Here is a 20,073-nt window from a genome sequence, read left to right as displayed (position 1 = left end):
CTATAAAGAAGAAAAATGAAACTTATTCTGTATGTTTTCTTAAACACAACAGTCTATTATTATTACTGCGACACATGATGAAAGACTCCGTGTACATAATGTATAATACAAGAGGAGAAAGAGAAATGCAGGGAAGTCTCCTGATCCAGTCTTAGAATTAAAACAGAAAGTTATACACCTGTGCCCACCACAGGGACCAAAGAAGAGATGCTACAGACGCAGCACACAAGAAGCAACAACTAGAGGGTGAGGAGGAGATGAGAAAATGCCTGGCAGCAGCTGACAAAAGGAAAACCCAAAAAAGTTCATAGATGCCACAAGGCAGGCAATGAAGATTCCAGACATGTTATAATTACTTGTATTTTCCAGATCCGAGAGGATGGCTCTTTGGTTTTAAATGGAGCGGGACCTGGTGAGTCCTGTGTGAAATTACATTCAGTTAAAAATCCATTGGGAAACTGAAAGAGAAGTGTCTCTTGGATTACTCTTGTCTATAAATAAATCTGTGCTGGAACAAGGCTGTCATTTTCTGTAATTCTATAATGGGAAAAGCATTCAAATCTCTCCCAGGGCCTCAAATCATTTCACTAACATTATTTCATTTGTGCCTCCTTATCCACTGTGTAAGTGGAAGGCTGTAAGACCACACAGGCAGTAACGGGAGACAGACCACAAGTAAGATTCCTAAGAACCGTACCCCAAACCTAACCAGCTAGCAAAATCACCCTGCTGGTTATCCCACAGCAAACATTACAGGGCACATGGAAACTCACCCACAACCTAATGCACTAGTTCTAGACGCAAAAGATGCTGAGACCTGAGTCACTGGAGATGTGCGAGTCCTAGTGCCTCATTTTCACAGCTCAGAACACTGAGGCCCCAGTGAGAAATCCAGGGACAGTTGTTAAGCCAGAACTAGAACTCAATGTCTAGGCCTGGTTTATTCTCAGGAGGAGGGCAGAGAGAAGACTGTTGCGGAAGGAGGCCTAATAGCAATGATGTCAAAAGACATAACACAGAGAGGGAAGCAAGAAATTGGATGTAATTTGTATTTAATTCTAATGGAATCCTACTCCAAGGTAGCCCAAAGGGAGAAATGGGGTTCTGGTGGAAAGAGTTCCAACCTACTTTAACTCAATCTTGGAATCAAATTTGTAGGCACTCCAGAAATCATAACGATAAATACACATTCGTAGAACTGGAATGTGAAGTGAGGAGAGGACAGATGAGCAGGAGTTAAGAAAAATACAGTAAATGAAGAGAGGTAGTCCTAATTGCTTTCCTCCTTAATTAAGAGAACTCTGACTGACCCTGGGTCTCCACAGTGAAGTTAATCTGTATTGGGATGCAAACGAGAGCTGAAAGCCCTTAAAGAGATCAGTCCTAACCTGAGATGTTTCCGATTTCCACATGCCTTTTTCTTTGATACCTTGAGAGGGTTCGGGATGTTTCTGGTTCTTGACAGAGGAAACAGAATGATCTTTTTTCACTACCTTCTTCTTTTCTGGTACCTTCAAAAGTAAAGAATACTCAAAGTTTGTTAAGTATCTTAGAAATTTTAAAGAAAAAAGTCATAATGCACACACACAAAAAAATCTGGCTCCTGAGTTTTAAAAATCATTTCTCAAATGAGGGCCAGATGAACAAATTCAAGGGCAGCATTTCAGAAATAGTATTCTAAAGGCTGTGACTTTCTCAGGCATCCTCTCTATGGTAACCAGAAAATAGAGAGTACTCACAAAATCTACTGGGGCTGGGGGGAAAGGGGAATGACACACACAGATTAACACTCAGATTTATAATTCTGTAATATTTAGTCATTGTATCATATGCACTGGTCTTTCAATGAACAACTTAAAAACCAATTAAGTCTGTAATACAGTAAGAGAGACTGGTGGGTTGATGCTTTAATGTTAGCTAGGAAAAATAAGAAAGGGACAACATGAACACCATCACCAGCACATTATTTGCTGTTCATTTACTATAAGCGAGCATGTTCCTCAATCGTATAACTGGACATTCATTTCCTTTCCCAGAAGGCTTCCCCTCACACCGAGTATTAAGAACAAATAGCTGATACCAAAGGATGTGACTTGGCAGAGCTGAAAAGATCATCTTCTTCATCATCCCCAAACAGGCTCCCACCACTTGGCTCTAACAACTAGAATAGACAAGACCCAAATTTAGTATACAAGACAAGAACAGTTTAGAAAGAGAGCCAGGTGGGCTGCAGAGACAATATTTAATACAATAACAAAGTCATGTCATGTAGAACCATGTGGAACTGACCTTGGTTTTTTTGGTGCCAGAGAAAAGGTCAACATCTGGGTCGTTGTCCTTCTGGAGCTTGTGACTGAAAAGGAGCTCTTCATCCTGAAAGACACCTGTGCTCTTGGGGCGGGAATCAGGATCAGGACTCTAGGAAAAAGATGGACGTTCATGTACTTTATAGATGCCAAGGGATTTATCTCAAGGAAATTACATAGCTGCAAAGATGGAACAACAGAAACATCCCCTATGGCTGTTTACAGTGCCTAAAAGGTGGACACAGCCTGAGCACCAAGCTGAAGGGGAATGACACATTCACCTAATAGAATACTATGGAGATAATAAAAATAGTGAAGAATTTAAAAACACATAATATACACATAATCTGGAAGGATCATCTTTCAACCATTGTGCAGTACCTGAACAGTTTTTTTAAAAACAATCCTTGGGAGTTCCCTGGTGGCCTAGTGGTTAAGAATTCGGTGTTGTCACTGCTGTGGCTAGGGTTCAATCCCAGGCCTGGGAACTTCTGTTATGTCACAAGAGTAGAAAAAAACAAAACAAACAAACAAACAAACAATCCTTAGTTCCATTGTGAGAACTAAGGAACTAGTTCTTAGTTCTTGTGTGTAATCAATGTGATTACACACAAAAATTAGTGTAACATAGCAACAAAGGTTCAAAGTTTAACAACCATAAAAATCATATACAGTAAGAGACTGGAAGAAAATATAGCAAATTATTCATAGTCACTATGTGCACCTCTCATTTATAACCAGGGCTATACTACTAGTATGATGAAATAAATTCATAAAACATTTGTTATAAAAATCAACATGGACTATATTCTCAGCCTGACTTACAAAAAGCACTGGTCATCTATGGTATGTCATCCATTTTCTTTTTTAATACCTCTATTGACATAAAATTTACATACCACAAAATTCACCCATTCCAGCTATTTAACTCAATGATTTATAGTATATTCAAGGAGTTGTGCAAATACCACCACAATCTAAGTTTAGAATATCTTCATCATCTCCAAAAGAACCTCCAAACCTACCAGTAGTCATGCTCCATCCCTGTCAACCCATGTCCCCAGACCCAAGAAACCACTGACCAACTTTCTATCTTATGGATTTTCCTATTCAGGACATTTCAAATAAATGAATTCATATAATAATGTGAGTTTTTTGGTCACTGGCTTCTTCATTCAACATGTTTTCAAGGCTGATCTATGTTGTAGCATCTAGCAGTCATTTATTCCTTTTAATGCCAAATAATATTCCACTGTATGTCTATGACACACTGTGTTTATCCATTTGTCAGCTGATGGCCATTTGAACTATTGCCATCTTTTGGCTACTATGATTATTATACCTGTTGGGAACATTATATTCAACTTACTGTATGAATAATGTTTCCATTTCTCTTAAAAAATATACCTAGGAGTGGAATTGCTAGGTTATGTGGTAACTCTTATATTTAAAAATTTGAGGAGTTCCCACTGTGGCACAGCAGGTTAAGGATCGGCATTGTCTCTGCAGTGGCATGGGTTCATTAATTGGTTCAGAGCAGTGGGTTGAGGATCCGGCATTACTGCAGCTGCAGTGTAGGTTGCAGCTGCAGCACAGATTTGATCCCTGGCCTGGGAACTTTCAGATGCCATGGGTGTGGCAAAAAAAAAAAGAATTTGAGGGACCACGAAATCAAAGTGGCTATACACCATATTATATTCCCAACAGCAAAGAATGAGGTTCCGGTTTCGCCATATCCTCACCAACACCTGGTAGTCAACAACAACTCATGGTGAGAATGTGGAGAAAATGGAACCCTCAATTCTTTAGTAACTCACATCACAGAACTGACACTATAAAATGAGATTTTTTTTTTTTTTTGTCTTTTGTCTTTTTTGTTGTTGTTGTTGTTGCTATTTCTTGGGCCGCTCCTGCGGCATATGGAGGTTCCCAAGCTAGGGGTTGAATCGGAGCTGTAGCCACCGGCCTACGCCAGAGCCACAGCAACGCGGGATCCGAGCCACGTCTGCAACCTACACCACAGTTCACGGCAACGCCGGATCGTTAACCCACTGAGCAAGGGCAGGGACCGAACCCGCAACCTCATGGTTCCTAGTCGGATTCGTTAACCACTGCGCCACGACGGGAACTCCTAAAATGAGATTTTTTTTTATCCTTCTCAAGACTTGAAACTTTACTGCTTTTTACTCACCTTTCCTACTTCTTTCTTTGGAGCTTGGAAGCTGTTTTGCTCTTCTGTTTTATCCTCTTCCTCATCAAATAAGCTAAGAACAGTTTTGGTTCTACTTTTAGTTCCTTTGTCCAATGGGGATGATGAAGAAAATAAATCAGAATGCTTGGCTGCTTCCTGAGTAGATACATTCAAAGGTCCTTCCTGAAAATGGAAATAATAGGAAAAAAAATTAGTAACATCCGGAAACACAAATTCTATTGTGGGGCCTCCCAAGCTCTTCATTAATTCAGTAACCATCACATCTGCACGTTTCAGGGCACAATGGCTAATCACACCTGCTCCCAGGTAGTAATACACTAAGAGCAATTTTTTTTTAATTTTGCTTTTTTCTTTTTACGACCATAGGTATGGAGTTCCCAGGCTAGGGGTCAAATTGGAGCTGCAGCTGAGGCCTATGCCACAGCCACAGCCACACCAGATCCAAGCTGCATCTGTGACTTATGCTATAGCTCGGGGCAATGCCAGATCCTTAGGCCACTGAGCAGCCAATGATCAAATCCCCATCCCTATAAGACCATGTCGGGTTCTTACCCCGCTGAGCCACAATGGGAATTCCCTGAGGTCAATTTTGATTGATCAATACAATGGAGAGTCTTATACAGATAATTCATAATCAAATATAATTTTTCAATCAGTTTAAAGCCCATTATCTTCCTACCAAGCTACACATGTATCTATTATAACCTTGATCCATATCAGGATTATATCACACCTATAAAAATTTCAAAGTCACAGATATTAATACAAATGACAATCACAGAGAATGAATCTTATATTTCCTAGTATTTAACTAACATGTAAGTCCCAAGGAGAAACCTAAATGACAAAATCAAACACTTTTTTTTTTTTTTTTTTTTTGTCTTTTTTGTCTTTTGTTGTTGTTGTTGTTGCTATCTCTTGGGCCGCTTCCGCGGCATATGGAGGTTCCCAGGCCAGGGGTTGAATCGGAGCTGTAGCCACTGGCCTACGCCAGAGCCACAGCAACGCGGGATCCGAGCCGCGTCTGCAACCTACACCACAGCTCACGGCAACGCCGGATCGTTAACCCACTGAGCAAGGGCAGGGACCGAACCGGCAACCTCATGGTTCCTAGTTGGATTCATTAACCACTGCGCCACGACGGGAACTCCAAAATCAAACACTTAAATTGTATTATGCCATTAGAAGAATCTCTAAAGTAATCTTAAAATGCTGCATTTATTCATTCAACAAGCACCATATTTCAGGCAAGATACCACTGATTGTATGATTTCTGTATGAACTGCCCCAAACAAACAAATCCTAATTTTGAAGTGGTTAAACTGTGAAAAAAAAAAATACGCTTCTTTAAAGAAAACATGTAACTTTAAAAGCACCTACCATGTCTGAGGTAACGTGCTAAGCACCAGATATAAGTGAGCAAAACGAATGCGGCCCTAAGCCTCAAGGAGTTTATGCTCAAGCAATAAGCAGTTAGGACTGAGGTGGGGCATGAGCCATGCCTGGAGTAATTCAGGGGCTACATCAACACAGAAAAGGTCCACATTCAAACAGTAGGATGTGAACATCACACAATGACTCAAGTATAGATAAAATGTATCACTGCAGCCCCAAGGAGGCTCAATAGTAAAAGCATAAGCAGCATTCTTCAGAGACCCTACAAGAGCAATTAAATCTAGATAGTTGAACACACAGAGTACGAGAAAAGTCAGAAAAAGAGAGAAGTTCACAGAGACTGAAGGTAATTGCTGATTGCCAGGTACAGCCAGCAGCCTTATCCACAGGCCTCCTGCAGGAGATGAGAGACCACACAGGAGAAGAAAGCTAATGTGTTAGAAGACAAATTCCACTTTATTCTGTAATTAACAGCCAACATCCACTAAATGGAAAAGGACAGTAAACTAAAATCTTCTTGGAAGTTCCCACTGTGGCTCAACAGTAACAACTAGTTACTCTAGCCTTGCTCAGTGGGCTAAAGGATCTGGCGTTGCCGTGAGCTGTGGCGTAGGTCGAAAATGCGGCTCAGATCCCAAGTTGCTGTGGCTGCAGCATAGACTGGCAGCTGTAGCTCCGATTCAACCCCTAGCCTGGGAACTTCCATATGCCTCAGGTATGGCCCTAAAAAGCGAAAAAAAAAAAAAAAATCTTCTTAAAGCTGTCATTTTAACTCAAGTATAGGTGGAGACCAGAAGAGAAGCCAGGGAAACAGACAAACTACAGAGAAGACAGCAAGTCAGAAAAAACAGACATGCACAGGAAACCAAAATGAAAAATAAGGTGAGACAGAGAAAGGCAAAACTGACATGGACACAATGACAATAAAGTAAAATGGGGAAAACGCACATCAATGTGTGTGCACATATGCCAAGAAAAGAGAGTGAAAGGCAAGAGCAACACTGAAGGTTTCCCTGAATGGTGGGAATCATACATTTGCTTCTTCGTACCTTTCAGTGTTGTTGAAATTTTCTACAAATGAACTGTTTATTTTCTCTGATAGAAAAATGTAAGTGTGTGTGTGCGTGTGTGGGTTTTACAAAAACACGTGAAAGACAAAAATAATAGAATATACAAGAAAAAATGTCCACCTTTTCTGACTCCTCAACCACATGAGTTCTCTCAACTTCTGAGGACTTCTTTGTGCTCTCAACATTCTTAGCCACAGGTTTCACTCCCAACTGTGCCTCCTTCTCCTCTTCATCGCTGAACAGCAAAGGTGGTACTTCAGAGACAGTTTCTTTTTTCTATCAAAAGAAGAGTAAATGACATCCTCAAAGACCAAAAAAAAAAAAAAAAAAAAAAAGTGTGACTCGCAAGCACGGCAATGTATAGAACAAGCCAAAAGCACAGTCCTCTTCAGGGCATTAGCTTAATGGTGGGGTCGGGAAAGACAAGCCAGCAGAGTGAAGGGGTACAGACAGTGAGAAGCTATAACCACCACTGTCTGAGACTAGCAGCCAGTTTCTGCCACCACACAGTCTGCACCTGTCTCCCCGTGGCTGTTAACTCCATGTGTGTACTGTCGCTTAGAGCCTAACCTCTGCCGCCTGGACAATCAGTCTCTCCTCCCTGCCTCCCTCCCCTTACATTTCAGCTACATGACACCATCCAGAGCTGTCTTGCTGAAATAAAACACCCAACAGATTACTTCACCACCTATCCAAACCTGTGCTGTTTGCTTTAAGAAAATGCCAAACTTGACCATCAACTGGGCATCTCTTTATGACCCTTCATCCACCTGCACCTCATCACCTTAAACCTACTGTAAACTTCCATACGGACGCTCGATCCTCACTGTCTGGAGAAGCAAATCCTCCTCGTCCTTCAAGCAAGGCCCAGCTCAGCTGTCATCCACAGAGGTTTTCCCGTTCTCTTCAGTCAGTAAGTATAAGTTGCTTTGTTGAGAAGAATATTTCTTTACCTAGCCTTTACTTAACTTTCTTCCTAATTTACATGAACAGCTATCACACATTTGTTTGTCCATTCATTTGAATGGATCATGCAGTATTTTTCCACAGCCAGTCGTGATGTTTTATGTCAAGTAAGTGTACAGCGCAGGTTTGCAAGCACTTTGCCCCATCTCTTATCTGTTCCTTTCCTGGAGGCAGGGATTTCAGAGATTAGGAAATTGAGGTTATGCGACTTGCCAGAATTATCCACATCCTTGAGGCTAGTGGCTTATCAAAAATTCTTGGAAAAAAAAAAACCCACCACTCTGTTATACTAACTAGACCAGATGCTATAAGGAAATAAGCTTTGAAGCAATATCTAAATCAAGTTAGGAAGACAAATTTGGAAAATTAAAGAAGAATATGACTACGATAGAAAAAAATATAAATAATAGGGTAGGAGATCTTTAGCTGTCAGAAAGAGGTTCTTAAAATGCATAAATTATCATTTGAACTTGAGATAAAAGATTGGAAACTCACAAAAGAGTTGCAGAAGAGCTAAAGAAAAACCAAAATGATCCAAGGTAAAAATTTTTGTGGAATGTGCTAGATTCACTGAAAACCACATATAATGTCAATGCATGTGAATAAGTGTGGAAAACAAATCTTAAGTATGGTGGACTGTATTCTCCCTTCATATAACTATGGTCCTCTAACCAAGGAAAATGCCACCCAAATTACTGATTTTAAATCTTCCTAAAGATAAGCTGACTCTTCATTTTCACTCAGAAATTAGTTTTCTTGTTAAGTTTACAACTGAGTCACATTTAACTTACCTTAAAGTATTCTAGGACCTCTAAACAAAAAATATTTTTTATATACTGTCACCTTAAAGGTGATCAAATTTCACAAGTGGTACAACTCAGGTGTGCAGGTTGTTCTGCTACTTAAGATGCGTATCTCTGACCTTTTATCCTATTTAACAATCATAATCACCACAGGTTCAAAGTTTTCCATTTCCAGACCCTCTAATTTATCCAGGGCAGAAGTTGTTATTTATAATTTACAAAGAAAAAGCACTCAGATCTCCTGATTCTTTTATCCATGGAGCCATTTTAGAGAGATGCAAGCACGGGTGAGTCAAAGAAAGGACTATGCACCTTTAGATTCAAAGAAAGGACTATGCACCCAGGGAGTCGCAGAGCCCAGGAAAGGCAGCACACTCACCTAGGGGCGCAAGCTTCTAGTACAAGTTGTGCACCTAGTGGGAATGTGGTGAGAGAAGAGTCCCTAAAGCAGTAACTGGCACAGGACTGGTCTGGGAAGCTTCCATAGGACAAATTAACACATTTACTGTCTGAAAATATAAAGAATATTTCCAGACAAAAAAAGACAACAACCTCCTCTGGATTATTCTAGGACAGAATGAATCACCAAGAAAGAACATGTGGTAAGGCGTTCCCATTGTGGCTCAACAGAAACGAACCTGACTAGTATCCATGAGGATATGGGTTTGATACTTGGTCTTACTCACTGGGTAAAGGACCTGGTATTGCTGAGAGCTATGGTGTAGGTTGCAGATGTGGCTCGGGTCTGGCATTTCTGTGGCTGTGGTGCAGGTAGGTAGCTATAGGTCTGATTAGACCGCTAGCCTGGAAACTTCCATATGCCTTAGGTGTGGCCCTAAAAAAAAAGATTGGCTAAATTTTTTAGCTTCCGTGATTGTGACAGTGATGCCATTTAAATTCAATTGCTGGGAAGAGTATTTAGACTAGATAGTCACCAACTGACTTTTTTCTTATCACATACTTTATAACTTTTAAAAAAATTTAACTATGGTTAAACACACACACACACACACACACACACACACACACACACACACATTTGGAGTCCCCGCCATGGAACAATGGTTTAAGAATCTGACTGCAGTGGCTCAGGTTGCCACAGAGGTATAGGTTTGACCCCTGGCCTGGCAGTGCAGTGGGTTAAAGGATCTGATGTTGTCACAGTTGTGGTGTAAGTCACAGCTGTGGTTCAGATTCAGTCCCTGGCCTAGGAACTTCCATATGCTGCAAGTACAACCATAAACACACACACACACACATAAAATTTACCACCTTAACCATTTATAAGTGTGTAATTCAGTAGTCTTAATTATATCCACATTTTTGTACAACCAATCTCCAGAAATTTTTCATCTTGCAAGACAAACTCTGTACCCATTATACATTTCCCCATCAGTGCCCATCCAGCCCCTGGTGACCACCACTCTATTGTTTCTATGAATTTGACTCTTCCAGGTACCCCATGTAAGTGGAATCATATAGTATTCATCTTTTGGTGACTGGCTTATCTTAATCAGCATTAATATCCTCAAGCTGGGAGTTCCCGTCGTGGCGCAGTGGTTAACGAATCCGACTAGGAACCGTGAGGTTGCGGGTTCGGTCCCTGCCCCTGCTCAGTGGGTTAACGATCCGGCGTTGCCGTGAGCTGTGGTGTAGGTTGCAGACATGGCTCGGATCCCGCGTTGCTGTGGCTCTGGCATAGGCCGGTGGCTACAGCTCCGATTCGACCCCTAGCCTGGGAACCTCCATATGCCGTGGGAGCGGCCCAAAGAAATAGCAAAAAGACAAAAAAAAAAAAAAAAAAAAAAAAAATCCTCAAGCTATATTCAGGCTGTAGCACATGTCAAAATTTCCTTCTTTTTTTTTTTTTGGACATACTCATGGCATGTAGAAGTTCCCAGGCCAGGAATCAAACCTGAGTCACAGCAGCCAAATCCCCAACTGCTAGGCCACCAGGGAACTCCCAGAATTTCCTTCCTTTTTACTGATTCACTATTAAATACAAACCAAGACCAAAGCATTAGTATTTGAAACACATGCTCCTGTAAGGAATGATGGTACATGAACTGGCCTGCTCTATTGTTAACAGAATTCCATGCCATGGGAGAGCTAAGTCCGGCAGTTCCTCCAGAAGAAGTATGGTAGCACCGTCATCTGCTCTCCCTGAGACTCAGACACCTACAGCTGACACTGACGGGGCTACATGGCACAAGTGAATCCTCTTCTCAGGCTTTGCATGTGTGCTTCATTTGTAAAATAACACCAACCAGAAGATCTCTTTCTACAACTAGGCAAACAAGTTTTTCCTTAAGACTTAGCTCAGCCTCCTAATTCAGGTTTTAGGATCTGATTGAGGGAAGCACCAATCTTCACGTAGCATCACCTCCAGGGTACTTCCTGGGCCTAAGAGGTTAAGAATACCTTTGTTGCAGCAGGAACAGATGGTGGAGGAGAGCCAAACAGAGAGCTTCCACTGTCACCGTCATCTTCAAAGAGGAGTGACACTCTTTGGGTCTTCTTTTGGCTATACAAACAAAAAAAGGCAAATTAAAGGCACAAGCAATTAAAAAATACAATATTCTTTCTAGGCCACACCTACAGGAACCCACCTACCACCAAAACACATCATCTGTTGACTTCACACAGTTGAAGGCAGCAAGAAAAACCTTTGAAGTAGGTATAATTTGTGTCTGGCAAGTCATCACCACTGTCCCTCATTCTTGTGTAGAAGTCCAGAGCCCTGCTTATCTTGTCCCTTTTCAGTTACTTTTCACTCACTGTAAGTGCACTAGCTGTTAGCTTTGCCAAGGCACACAACCCACTTAGCATTCTCTCTCACCATTTCCTATAGCAGGGGCAGAACCGGGGAGCACCCATGCCTATTTCCAGAGAGGTCAGGAAGGCGGCTGTAGAGACCGCAGGGCCAGGGCCTGTTTCAGGCTGTGACCTGTATCCTGGTGCCTCCTCAGCCACTTAACTGTGTCCTCCCCAACACCTCTCTGCTCTCCCACGCCTTCTCTTCAAACCCTAAACCCATCCCATTCCATCCCCTCCACACAGTCTCTTAAGAACCTGGGTTCACCTATCTCTTATCCCACACTGGGCAACCACAGTTGAAATCTAGACCCAGATCTCACCATCTTCTTCTCATCTGTCTTCACCTACCTCTTCCACCCAAGATTCTGCACTGGCTCCTAAGGAGAAGGTAGTCAGTCAATAAATGTCTACCAAAGGAAGTACCAATTGAGATGTAAGGAACAGAATCATAAAAGTGCAGAAACACAGGGAGGCCTAGCACTGGACAGGGGGAGTCTCAAATAGGAAGGATGCCAATTATGGAAGGGTCAAGTTTGGAGTCTACTATGTGACAAGGAATCACCCAATTAGCAGCATACTAGAGAACCATCAACATAATGGAAACTCCAAATTCAATATTAGCTAGATAAAACTAATAACTAGTTAGGTCATTTCAGTAAATTGCTCACCATATCCATCTACTTACATTAAACATAACTAGCAGAGGTACCAGGAAGGTCATGTATTATCATGTTTTTTTCTAGGTTTTATTATTAACAAGGCATAATACAAGGTTATTCATTAGTTTAACACTGGCTGTCTGCCTTTAAAATACCTAAGGAGCACTGACTAGGGAACTCAACCAACCAAATAGTTCCATGTACTTAACACACTGAAGGACAGTTAAAAATTAAGTCTACACCTTGAAGAAATTATGAAAGCAAAGAGCCAATTTGTTATGACAAAGTAAGGTAGTATCTAATATGCTTTTAAGGATATATGCCAATGAAAATTTACATAAATTATAGTCAAAATATATGACTATTGGTGTTGAATGATCATAAAGCATTACAAAAATAACTACACCAGGTGCCTAAAGAAACATGGCTTTCTTAACATTTTCTAAAAAACAAACAAACCCCCCCCCCCAACACACACACAAAAAAACCCTGATGCCAAATCCTCAAGTTATAAGCTAGAGAAAAGTTAGTTAGGTCTCTAGACACAGCTACACTCGAAAGGACAGTGAGTCCTTAACCTTGGACCTCATTCCACACCCTCGAAACTGCTGGTTCAACGTGGGCCTCCTGTGGAAATCTGTCCTCAGAAGAAAAATATGCAGCTCAGTGAGCTGGAGGATTTCTCATTATAAATAATGGGGTAAGTGTCTTGATTTATTAAAAGGTGCAGATGTCAAAAAACATTAAGATGGTCATAGTTTATGGCCCAAACCAGGACACTTTTGAGAGTGAAAGGGAAAATTAGTCATCATCATGCTGGAATGACAGGCACAGAGCAGGCCTGTCCAGGCCAGCCAGGATATTTGAATGCCCTGCTGACAAGGCAGTACTTCACAATGCTGTTAGGGTCACAAAGTTTCTGTTTCTGTTTTCAGAATGGGTTTTGAGTTATAATTTACATACCAGAAGAGTTACTCTTTCGTAGTGTACAGTTCGGTGGTTCTCAGTATATTCAGAGCTGTGCAATTCTCACCATAATCTAAATTCACAGTATTTCCATAACCTAATGTGAAAGCCATACCTGTTCATAATCACTGCCAATTCTCCTTTCCCCTCAGCCCCAGGCAAACACTCATGTACTTTCTGTCTCTATGGATTTATCGCTTTCCCACATTACACACAAATGGAATCATTCATGGGGTCTTCTATGACTGGCTTCTTTCAATTAACACAATATTTTCAGGGTTCATCTATACTGTAGCATGTATCAGTCTTTAGTTCTTCTCATTGTAAGAGTCCATGGTATGGCTATAACACAATTTGTTGATTCGTCTTCAGCTGATGGACTTTGAGGCTGTTTCCACTTTGGGGTTATTAAGTAACATTATGGTAAACATTCATGCACAAGTTTTTGGGTGGATGTGTTTTCATTTCTTTTATGCATATAACTAAAACTGAAATTGAGAGTTCCTGTCATGGCTCAGTAGTAATGAACTGATCCCTGGCCTCGCTCAGTGGATTAAGGATCTGGTGTTGCTGTGAGCTGTGGTATGGCTCGGATCTGGCATTGTAGTGGCTGTGGTGTAGGCCGGCAACTACAGCTCCAATTCAACCCAAGGTGGGAACTTCCATATGCCGAGAGTGCAGCCCTAAAAAAGACAAAAAAAAAAAAAAAAAAAAAAAAAAAAAAAAAAAAAAAAACCTCAAAAAACTAAAACTGAAATTGAGTCCTGTGGCAATTCTATGGTTAACTTTTTTTTTTTTTTTTTGTCTTTTTGCCTTTTCTAGGGCTGCTCCCGTGGCATATAGAGGTTCCAAGGCTAGGGGTCCAGTCAGAGCAGTAGCCACCGGACTACACCACAGCCACAGCAATGTGGGATCCGAGCTGTGTCTACAACCTACACCACAGCTCACGGCAATGCCGGATCCTTAACCCACTGAGCAAGGCCAGGGATCAAACCCGCAACCTCATGGTTCTTAGTCGGATTCGTTAAGCACTGAGCCACGACGGGAACTCCAATTCTATGGTTAACTTTTTATGGACCTGCTAGACTGTGTTCCAAAGTGGCTACACCATTTTACAGTCCTGCCAGCAATGTGTGAAGGCTCCAATTTCTCCACATCCTCTTGTACACTTGTTATCGTCTGTAAAAGCTTTTTGTGAGAATCTGATGAAAGCTTGCATTACTGAAAGTCAGATACTGTGTGTAGTTGGTACTGGGACCTACAAATGCTTCCTAACCTCTAAACTTGTAACCATATGTGTGGCAGGGGGCAAAGGGAGGGGTACCCATGTAAACAGATAATTTCTATACAAGGTAGAAAATGCTCATGTGAAAGGGGGGGGCAGTGGGTATTAAAGATGGAGCCATTTTTGCTCTAGCCTCTGATGCTATTTCTTCTTTTTCTCATCTGTCTGGGTTAGGGAAGCCCTCAAAAGAGAGAGCCTAAACTGAGTCTTGGAAGATGCTGGCCAGGCAACAAAGGAAGAGTGTCCCAGGAGACAGAAAGAGAGGGAGAGGAAAAAAAAATAAAGGAATGAAATGTTAATTCCCCTGCACTAAAGATGGTAAATTACATTTAGGTGCTTACAATGTACCAGTTATTATCTCACTTTTGGATTTCATTTAGTTCCTCTCAATGATCCTATGAGAGACGTACTCATCATTTCTGTTTAACAGAGAGAAACAGAGACTAGGCAACTTGTCTAAGGCTATTCAGAGAACAACTGGCAGAGCTAGAATTTAATAACAGGTATTGGGATTCCAGAACCTCTATTCTTAACCAGAGGCCCAAGATACATCCAGGGGCCAAGTCACAGGGCCAGAGTAGAAATGGTGACATCTGAAGAGATCACAGTATTCAGACAGAAATATGAGACACTTCTGAATCCATCAAACCACATCAACGCATCGATTGCATATATGTCCAATCAATTACCTCCTTTTTATTTTTTCGTCTTTTTAGGGCTGCACCTGTGGCATATGGAGGTTCCCAGGATAAGGGTCGAATCTGAGCTGCAGCTGCACAGCAACAGCAACAGCAACAGGGGATCTGAGCCGCATCTATGATCCACCATATAGTCCATGGCAATACCGGATCCTTAATCCACTGAGCAAGGCCAGGGATCGAACCCAGTCCTCATGGATACTAGTCAGGCTCGTTAACCGCGGAGCCATGACAGGAACTCCCAATTGCCTCTTTATGCTACTACCTTCAGTTAAAATTTCTGAGTAATCACTTAAGGATCTAAAGAACAAATATACACACACACACATACACATTTGCCAGGGAGTTTCTCTGAATTCACAGCTAATCTGGCAGCACATTACAATACAAACCACAGCCCATGCTCCCTCTACATAACCTGCTGCCTTTTAGTCGGAGCCTTAATGTGTAGGAGCATTTATTTTAGCTACGGGTTACCAGTTGTGATACAGCGCAACTCTGCAGAGAACCATCCTCCTAAAAAACTACAACAAACTGTACTTAAACCCCTAACAAAGAAAAATAATCTTTTAGGCTAAAAAAAAAAAGATAACTAGAGGAAATCAGATAAGGACCCACGAAGAAAAACATTTCCGAGGACCAGGGAGAATACTTGGCAAATGAAAATCAAAGACATTCTCATTTGCACAATTACCAGTTAATGAATGATCAGCATGCCACCTCCAGCAACTGACACCTTGCACCTGATATCACAAATGCTGAGGAAATTATTTCTTTTTTCTTTTCTTTCCTTTCTTTCTTTTTTCTTTTCTTTCTTTCTTTTTTTTTTTTTTTTGTCTTTTTGCCATTTCTTGGGCCACTCCCACGGCATATGGGATGTTCCCAGGCTAGGGGTCCAATCAGAGCTGTAGCCGCCGGCCTACACCAGAGCTACAGCAACGCGGGATCCGAGCCGCGTCTGCGACCTACACCACAGCTCACAGCAACGCCGGATCGTTAACCCACTGAGCAAGGGCAGGGATCGAACCCACAACCTCATGGTTCGTAGTCAGATTCGTTAACCACTGCGCCACAACGGGAACTCCCTCTTTTTTATTTCTAAATGGCCACAACCGCAGCATATGGAAGTTCACGAGCCAGGGACTGAATCGGAGCTGCAGCTACAGCTTTCACCCACTGTGCCAGGACTGGGGATCCTTCGACCCACGCATGCATCAGGATTGGGAATCAAACCTGCAACCTTCACAGCAAACCAAGCCCCCGAAGTCAGACTCTTAACCCACTGAAACACAGCAGGAACTTCCAAACGCTGATGAAATGATTTCTTATGATGACAGTCTCACCTGTTCTTAGCAATAGCAAACAGATCATCCTCATCCTCCTCCTCAAAGAGGCTGGTCTTCTTCACGGTCTTAACTTCTTGGTTCTGGGGGGCCACAGAGTCCCTAAGTTCTCCTTTAGACTTGTCAGTTGCTGAGTTGGTCTGTGAGACAGTAGTATTCCACTGGTCCTTAAAGTATAAAACATACATTAAAATCCTGTGGCAATTCAGATTAAGAAACCTGAGCAGTAAAAGAAAATTCACATTCCTTAAACTAAGTATATCACTTCTGAAGAAAGCTCATGTCCAGGACTTTACTGAACTCAAATCTAGATGGCTGGGTTCTTTGGCCTCACAGACCTTCTGCATCTTCCTCCCTCACCACCTGCCACAATGTTTCTCTATGACCCTACTCTGTGTTGGGACAGGGAACTAACTCAACTTCAGAGATCACAATTCATGACAGAGGGGGATGAGAAGGAGAAGGAACATTTTAAGTCAAGAACTCTCAACTTTGGAGGAGAATAACGCTGGAATTTAAATTTTTAAAAATCCCAAAGCAGACTGGGAAAAAAATGTATAAAAATCTCATGCAAGGTAAACAAGACAATGAAAACTGCTAGGGATCCTTTCACAACAAAATTCTGAATCTGGCCTTTAGGAAGCATTTAAGGAAACCTCACCTAGTTATTATGCTCACCCCCTCAAATCAGGAAAGCCTAAGCCCTTGCTTAAGTGGTCCTGTGGGTTCTGGAATCTAGAGCTTTGCAAACCAAAGTGAGGTCCACAAGCAGAAGCTTCCGTTACACAGAATCTCAGTTTCTACCCCCAACTTTCTCAATCAGAGCCTGCTTTTGTAACAGGATGCCAGGTGATTTCTTCACAGTTATGGTTTAAGAAGTGTTTGCCAAGAGCAGTGACATTTGACACTGACCACACACTGGGATCCCCAAAAGAGCTTTAGAAAATTCCAGTGACAGGCCATACCCCCAAAGCAATTAATTCAAAATCTCCAGTGGTAGAATCTGGTAGCAGTACTCTTTAAAGTTTTCCAGCTGGTTCCACTGGGCAGCCCAAGGTTGGGTCACTGTTATATATAATTTATCCATATACCTTATAACCTCATAACTTATCTATCTTGTTAAAAGAGGAAGGTTTTTAATGCTCACAGTTTTTAACATCATTATATTTAAAGTCTTTTTCTGTACAGCTAAATATGAATAGCAGCTTAATACAGTTTAACTGTATTCTCAACTAGTTCTGCTACTATGTATCTAGGCAGACAATGAAGACATTATGTTAAGACCATTATAGAAAAGGAGTTAAACCAGCTTAGGCTAGTCCTACCATATCTAGCCACACTTCTTTTTTTGGCTATGCCTACAGCATGCGGAAGTTCCCAGGCCAGGAATCAAATCCACAACACAGCAGCCACCCAAGCCACTGCAGTGACAAGGCTGGATCCTTAACCCACTGTGTCACAAGAGAAATCCTAGCTATAGTTATTAATTAATGAAATACAGAGAGCATTAACAATGTAAAATATGATCTAACTCATCTGCATAAGCATATATTACAATTTGAAGGCCATACTTATTTTATTCCTAAGCATTTTGGAAAGATTAATCTTTAATTTAATATATCATACTAAATATCCTTCTTCAAGAATAGAAAGACAGGAATTCCCATCGTGGTGCAGTGGTTAACAAATCCGACTAGGAACCACGAGGTTTCAGGTTCAATCCCTGGCCTCGCTCAGTGGGTTAAGGATCTGGTGTTGCCGTGAGCTGTGGTGTAGGTTGCAGATGCGGCTCGGATCCCGCTTTGCTGTGGCTGTGGCACAGGCCAGCAGAAAAAAAAAAAAAAAAAAAATAGAAAGACAGTCTTGTCAACATAGTCTTTCACTAGATTTAAAACAGGCAGAAAAGAAAATGTTTAAGACAGCCAAAACACTTAAATACATCAAACCATCTGCTATTCTTCTCTAGGAGATAACTTCTAACCCACCTCCTCATCGCTGCTAAACAATAAGGCAGATGCTTTCTTTTTGGAAGGCTCAGAGGGCTTTGCTTTCTCTTGGCTCTGAGTTAGTAGAGATGATGTCTGCTTCTTAGCAGTTGTAGCCCCAAAAAGATTATCCTAGAAAAACAAATGGCAAGAGATTATGACAACTTTGTACATACAAAACAAAAAACACATTCTCTCATGTCAAATTGTTAAAGAATAAGTCTCTAGTCAAGTGAAAAATATACATAACACTTTTTGGGGGGGCGGGGGAACACCACACAATGCTAGTAAATCCCACTTCTCTCTTATGTATAACCCTACAACAGCCAACAATCTTCTCTAACTGTATCCATCCACAGAAGGGAAACATACCACAGAATTCAAAGCCAGAACACCTGGCAGATGGGGAGTAATATGAGGACAAGGTCACATACATAGGAGGGAACCTAGCTCCATGCAGTCCCCCTGTCAGTGGGCCCTCTGTGATTATTAGGGACCCACAACCTTAGCTGGCCTGAAAGCAGTACAGCCCCCTGTGGCAGCCAGGAACCTGTACCATTCTTTCTATGAATTAGAACCCAGGGCAATGGATAAGAAGAAAATAGGGAGCTTTCTTCATTCTTTACATCTACAGACACCAGGGACAGAGGGAAGGAATGGCTTGTGTTTCTGGTTAATTATAAAAAGACAATACAAACTTAAGACATGGTTTACTAAATAAAATCACTGGCCTACTAAGAGCCAATTCTTATAGGTTCAATGGCATTTGTAAATTTTTGTATAGCTAAGCCCTCCAAAAGTACCCATTAAGATACTTTTTATTTAAATAAGAGGAACAAAACGGTCAAAAGGCCTGAACCCAAGCTAGAAAAAAAAACACTCTTAAAAACATACAACAGGGAGTTCCCGTCGTGGCGCAGTGGTTAACAAATCTGACTAGGAACCATGAGGTTGCAGGTTCGATCCCTGGCCTTGCTCAGTGGGTTAAGGATCTGGCGTTGCCATGGGCTGTGGTGTAGGTCGCAGATGCGGCTCGGATCCCACATTGCTGTGGCTCTGGTGTAGGCCGGTGGCTACGGCTCCGATTAGACCCCTAGCCTGGGAACCTCCATATGCTGCAGGAGTGGCCCAAGCAATGGCAAAAAAAAAACAAAAAACCACACACACACACAACAGGTGAATAGTCCTGAGGTGTAAAGATTCAATAAAGGAAGCCCTTAAGGAAAGTTTGGGCAGGTAGGAAAGGCCGTAAGAATAATGAACTGGCACTAACTGGGGAGACTAATGACAGAGATAACATTTACTATGTACTTACTACTTGCCAGGTGCTATGCTGAGGGCAGTGCATTAGTTGTTTTAGCTGTCACAATGACCCTATATACTACTAAGCCAGAGGAGATTCAGAAAAGTCAAGTTATTTGCCCAAGGTCCCTGATTTGCCTGTGGTACAACTAGGGAATCTAATGCCAAAGCCATTAGCTTAGCCACCACACAATACTGCATAAGGAGGAAGGTTTGGTTTGCCTTCCTTCTCATTTCTTTACTTTGCTTTCTTTCATTTAGGGTAG

The 20,073-nt window shown here is 41.6% G+C and overlaps 1 protein-coding gene across 13 annotated transcripts in view; it reads right to left on the bottom strand.

Annotated features, from left to right (window-relative positions):
• The window catches only part of LOC100522401 (WASH complex subunit 2A), a 58,697-nt gene that overhangs the window by 5,979 nt on the left and 32,645 nt on the right, over window positions 1-20,073 (bottom strand). For 8 of the 13 annotated variants that reach the window (XM_084996506.1, XM_084996510.1, XM_084996507.1 and 5 more), the window contains exons 19-26: window positions 18,506-18,637; window positions 16,521-16,687; window positions 11,174-11,276; window positions 7,104-7,259; window positions 4,498-4,680; window positions 2,290-2,418; window positions 2,081-2,161; window positions 1,389-1,511 (exon numbers count right to left, since the gene is read on the bottom strand). In XM_084996506.1, coding sequence (XP_084852632.1) covers window positions 1,389-1,511; window positions 2,081-2,161; window positions 2,290-2,418; window positions 4,498-4,680; window positions 7,104-7,259; window positions 11,174-11,276; window positions 16,521-16,687; window positions 18,506-18,637 — 1,074 coding nt within the window. Of the gene's footprint in view, window positions 1-356; window positions 420-1,388; window positions 1,512-2,080; window positions 2,162-2,289; window positions 2,419-4,497; window positions 4,681-7,103; window positions 7,260-11,173; window positions 11,277-15,947; window positions 16,097-16,142; window positions 16,688-18,505; window positions 18,638-20,073 lie in introns of those variants that run through there. The other 5 variants (XM_084996503.1, XM_003133111.7, XM_084996504.1 and 2 more) reach the window with 2 other exon arrangements.

The sequence above is a fragment of the Sus scrofa genome, chromosome 14 (assembly GCF_054392235.1).
Source record: "Sus scrofa isolate SSC_HxYL_T2T_F1_AM1 chromosome 14, Sscrofa_HxYL_maternal_Yorkshire_Landrace_v2.0, whole genome shotgun sequence".
NCBI classification, from domain to species: domain Eukaryota; kingdom Metazoa; phylum Chordata; class Mammalia; order Artiodactyla; family Suidae; genus Sus; species Sus scrofa.
Note: the sequence above shows the minus strand (reverse complement) of the source record. Positions and strands in the feature narration are given on the sequence as shown.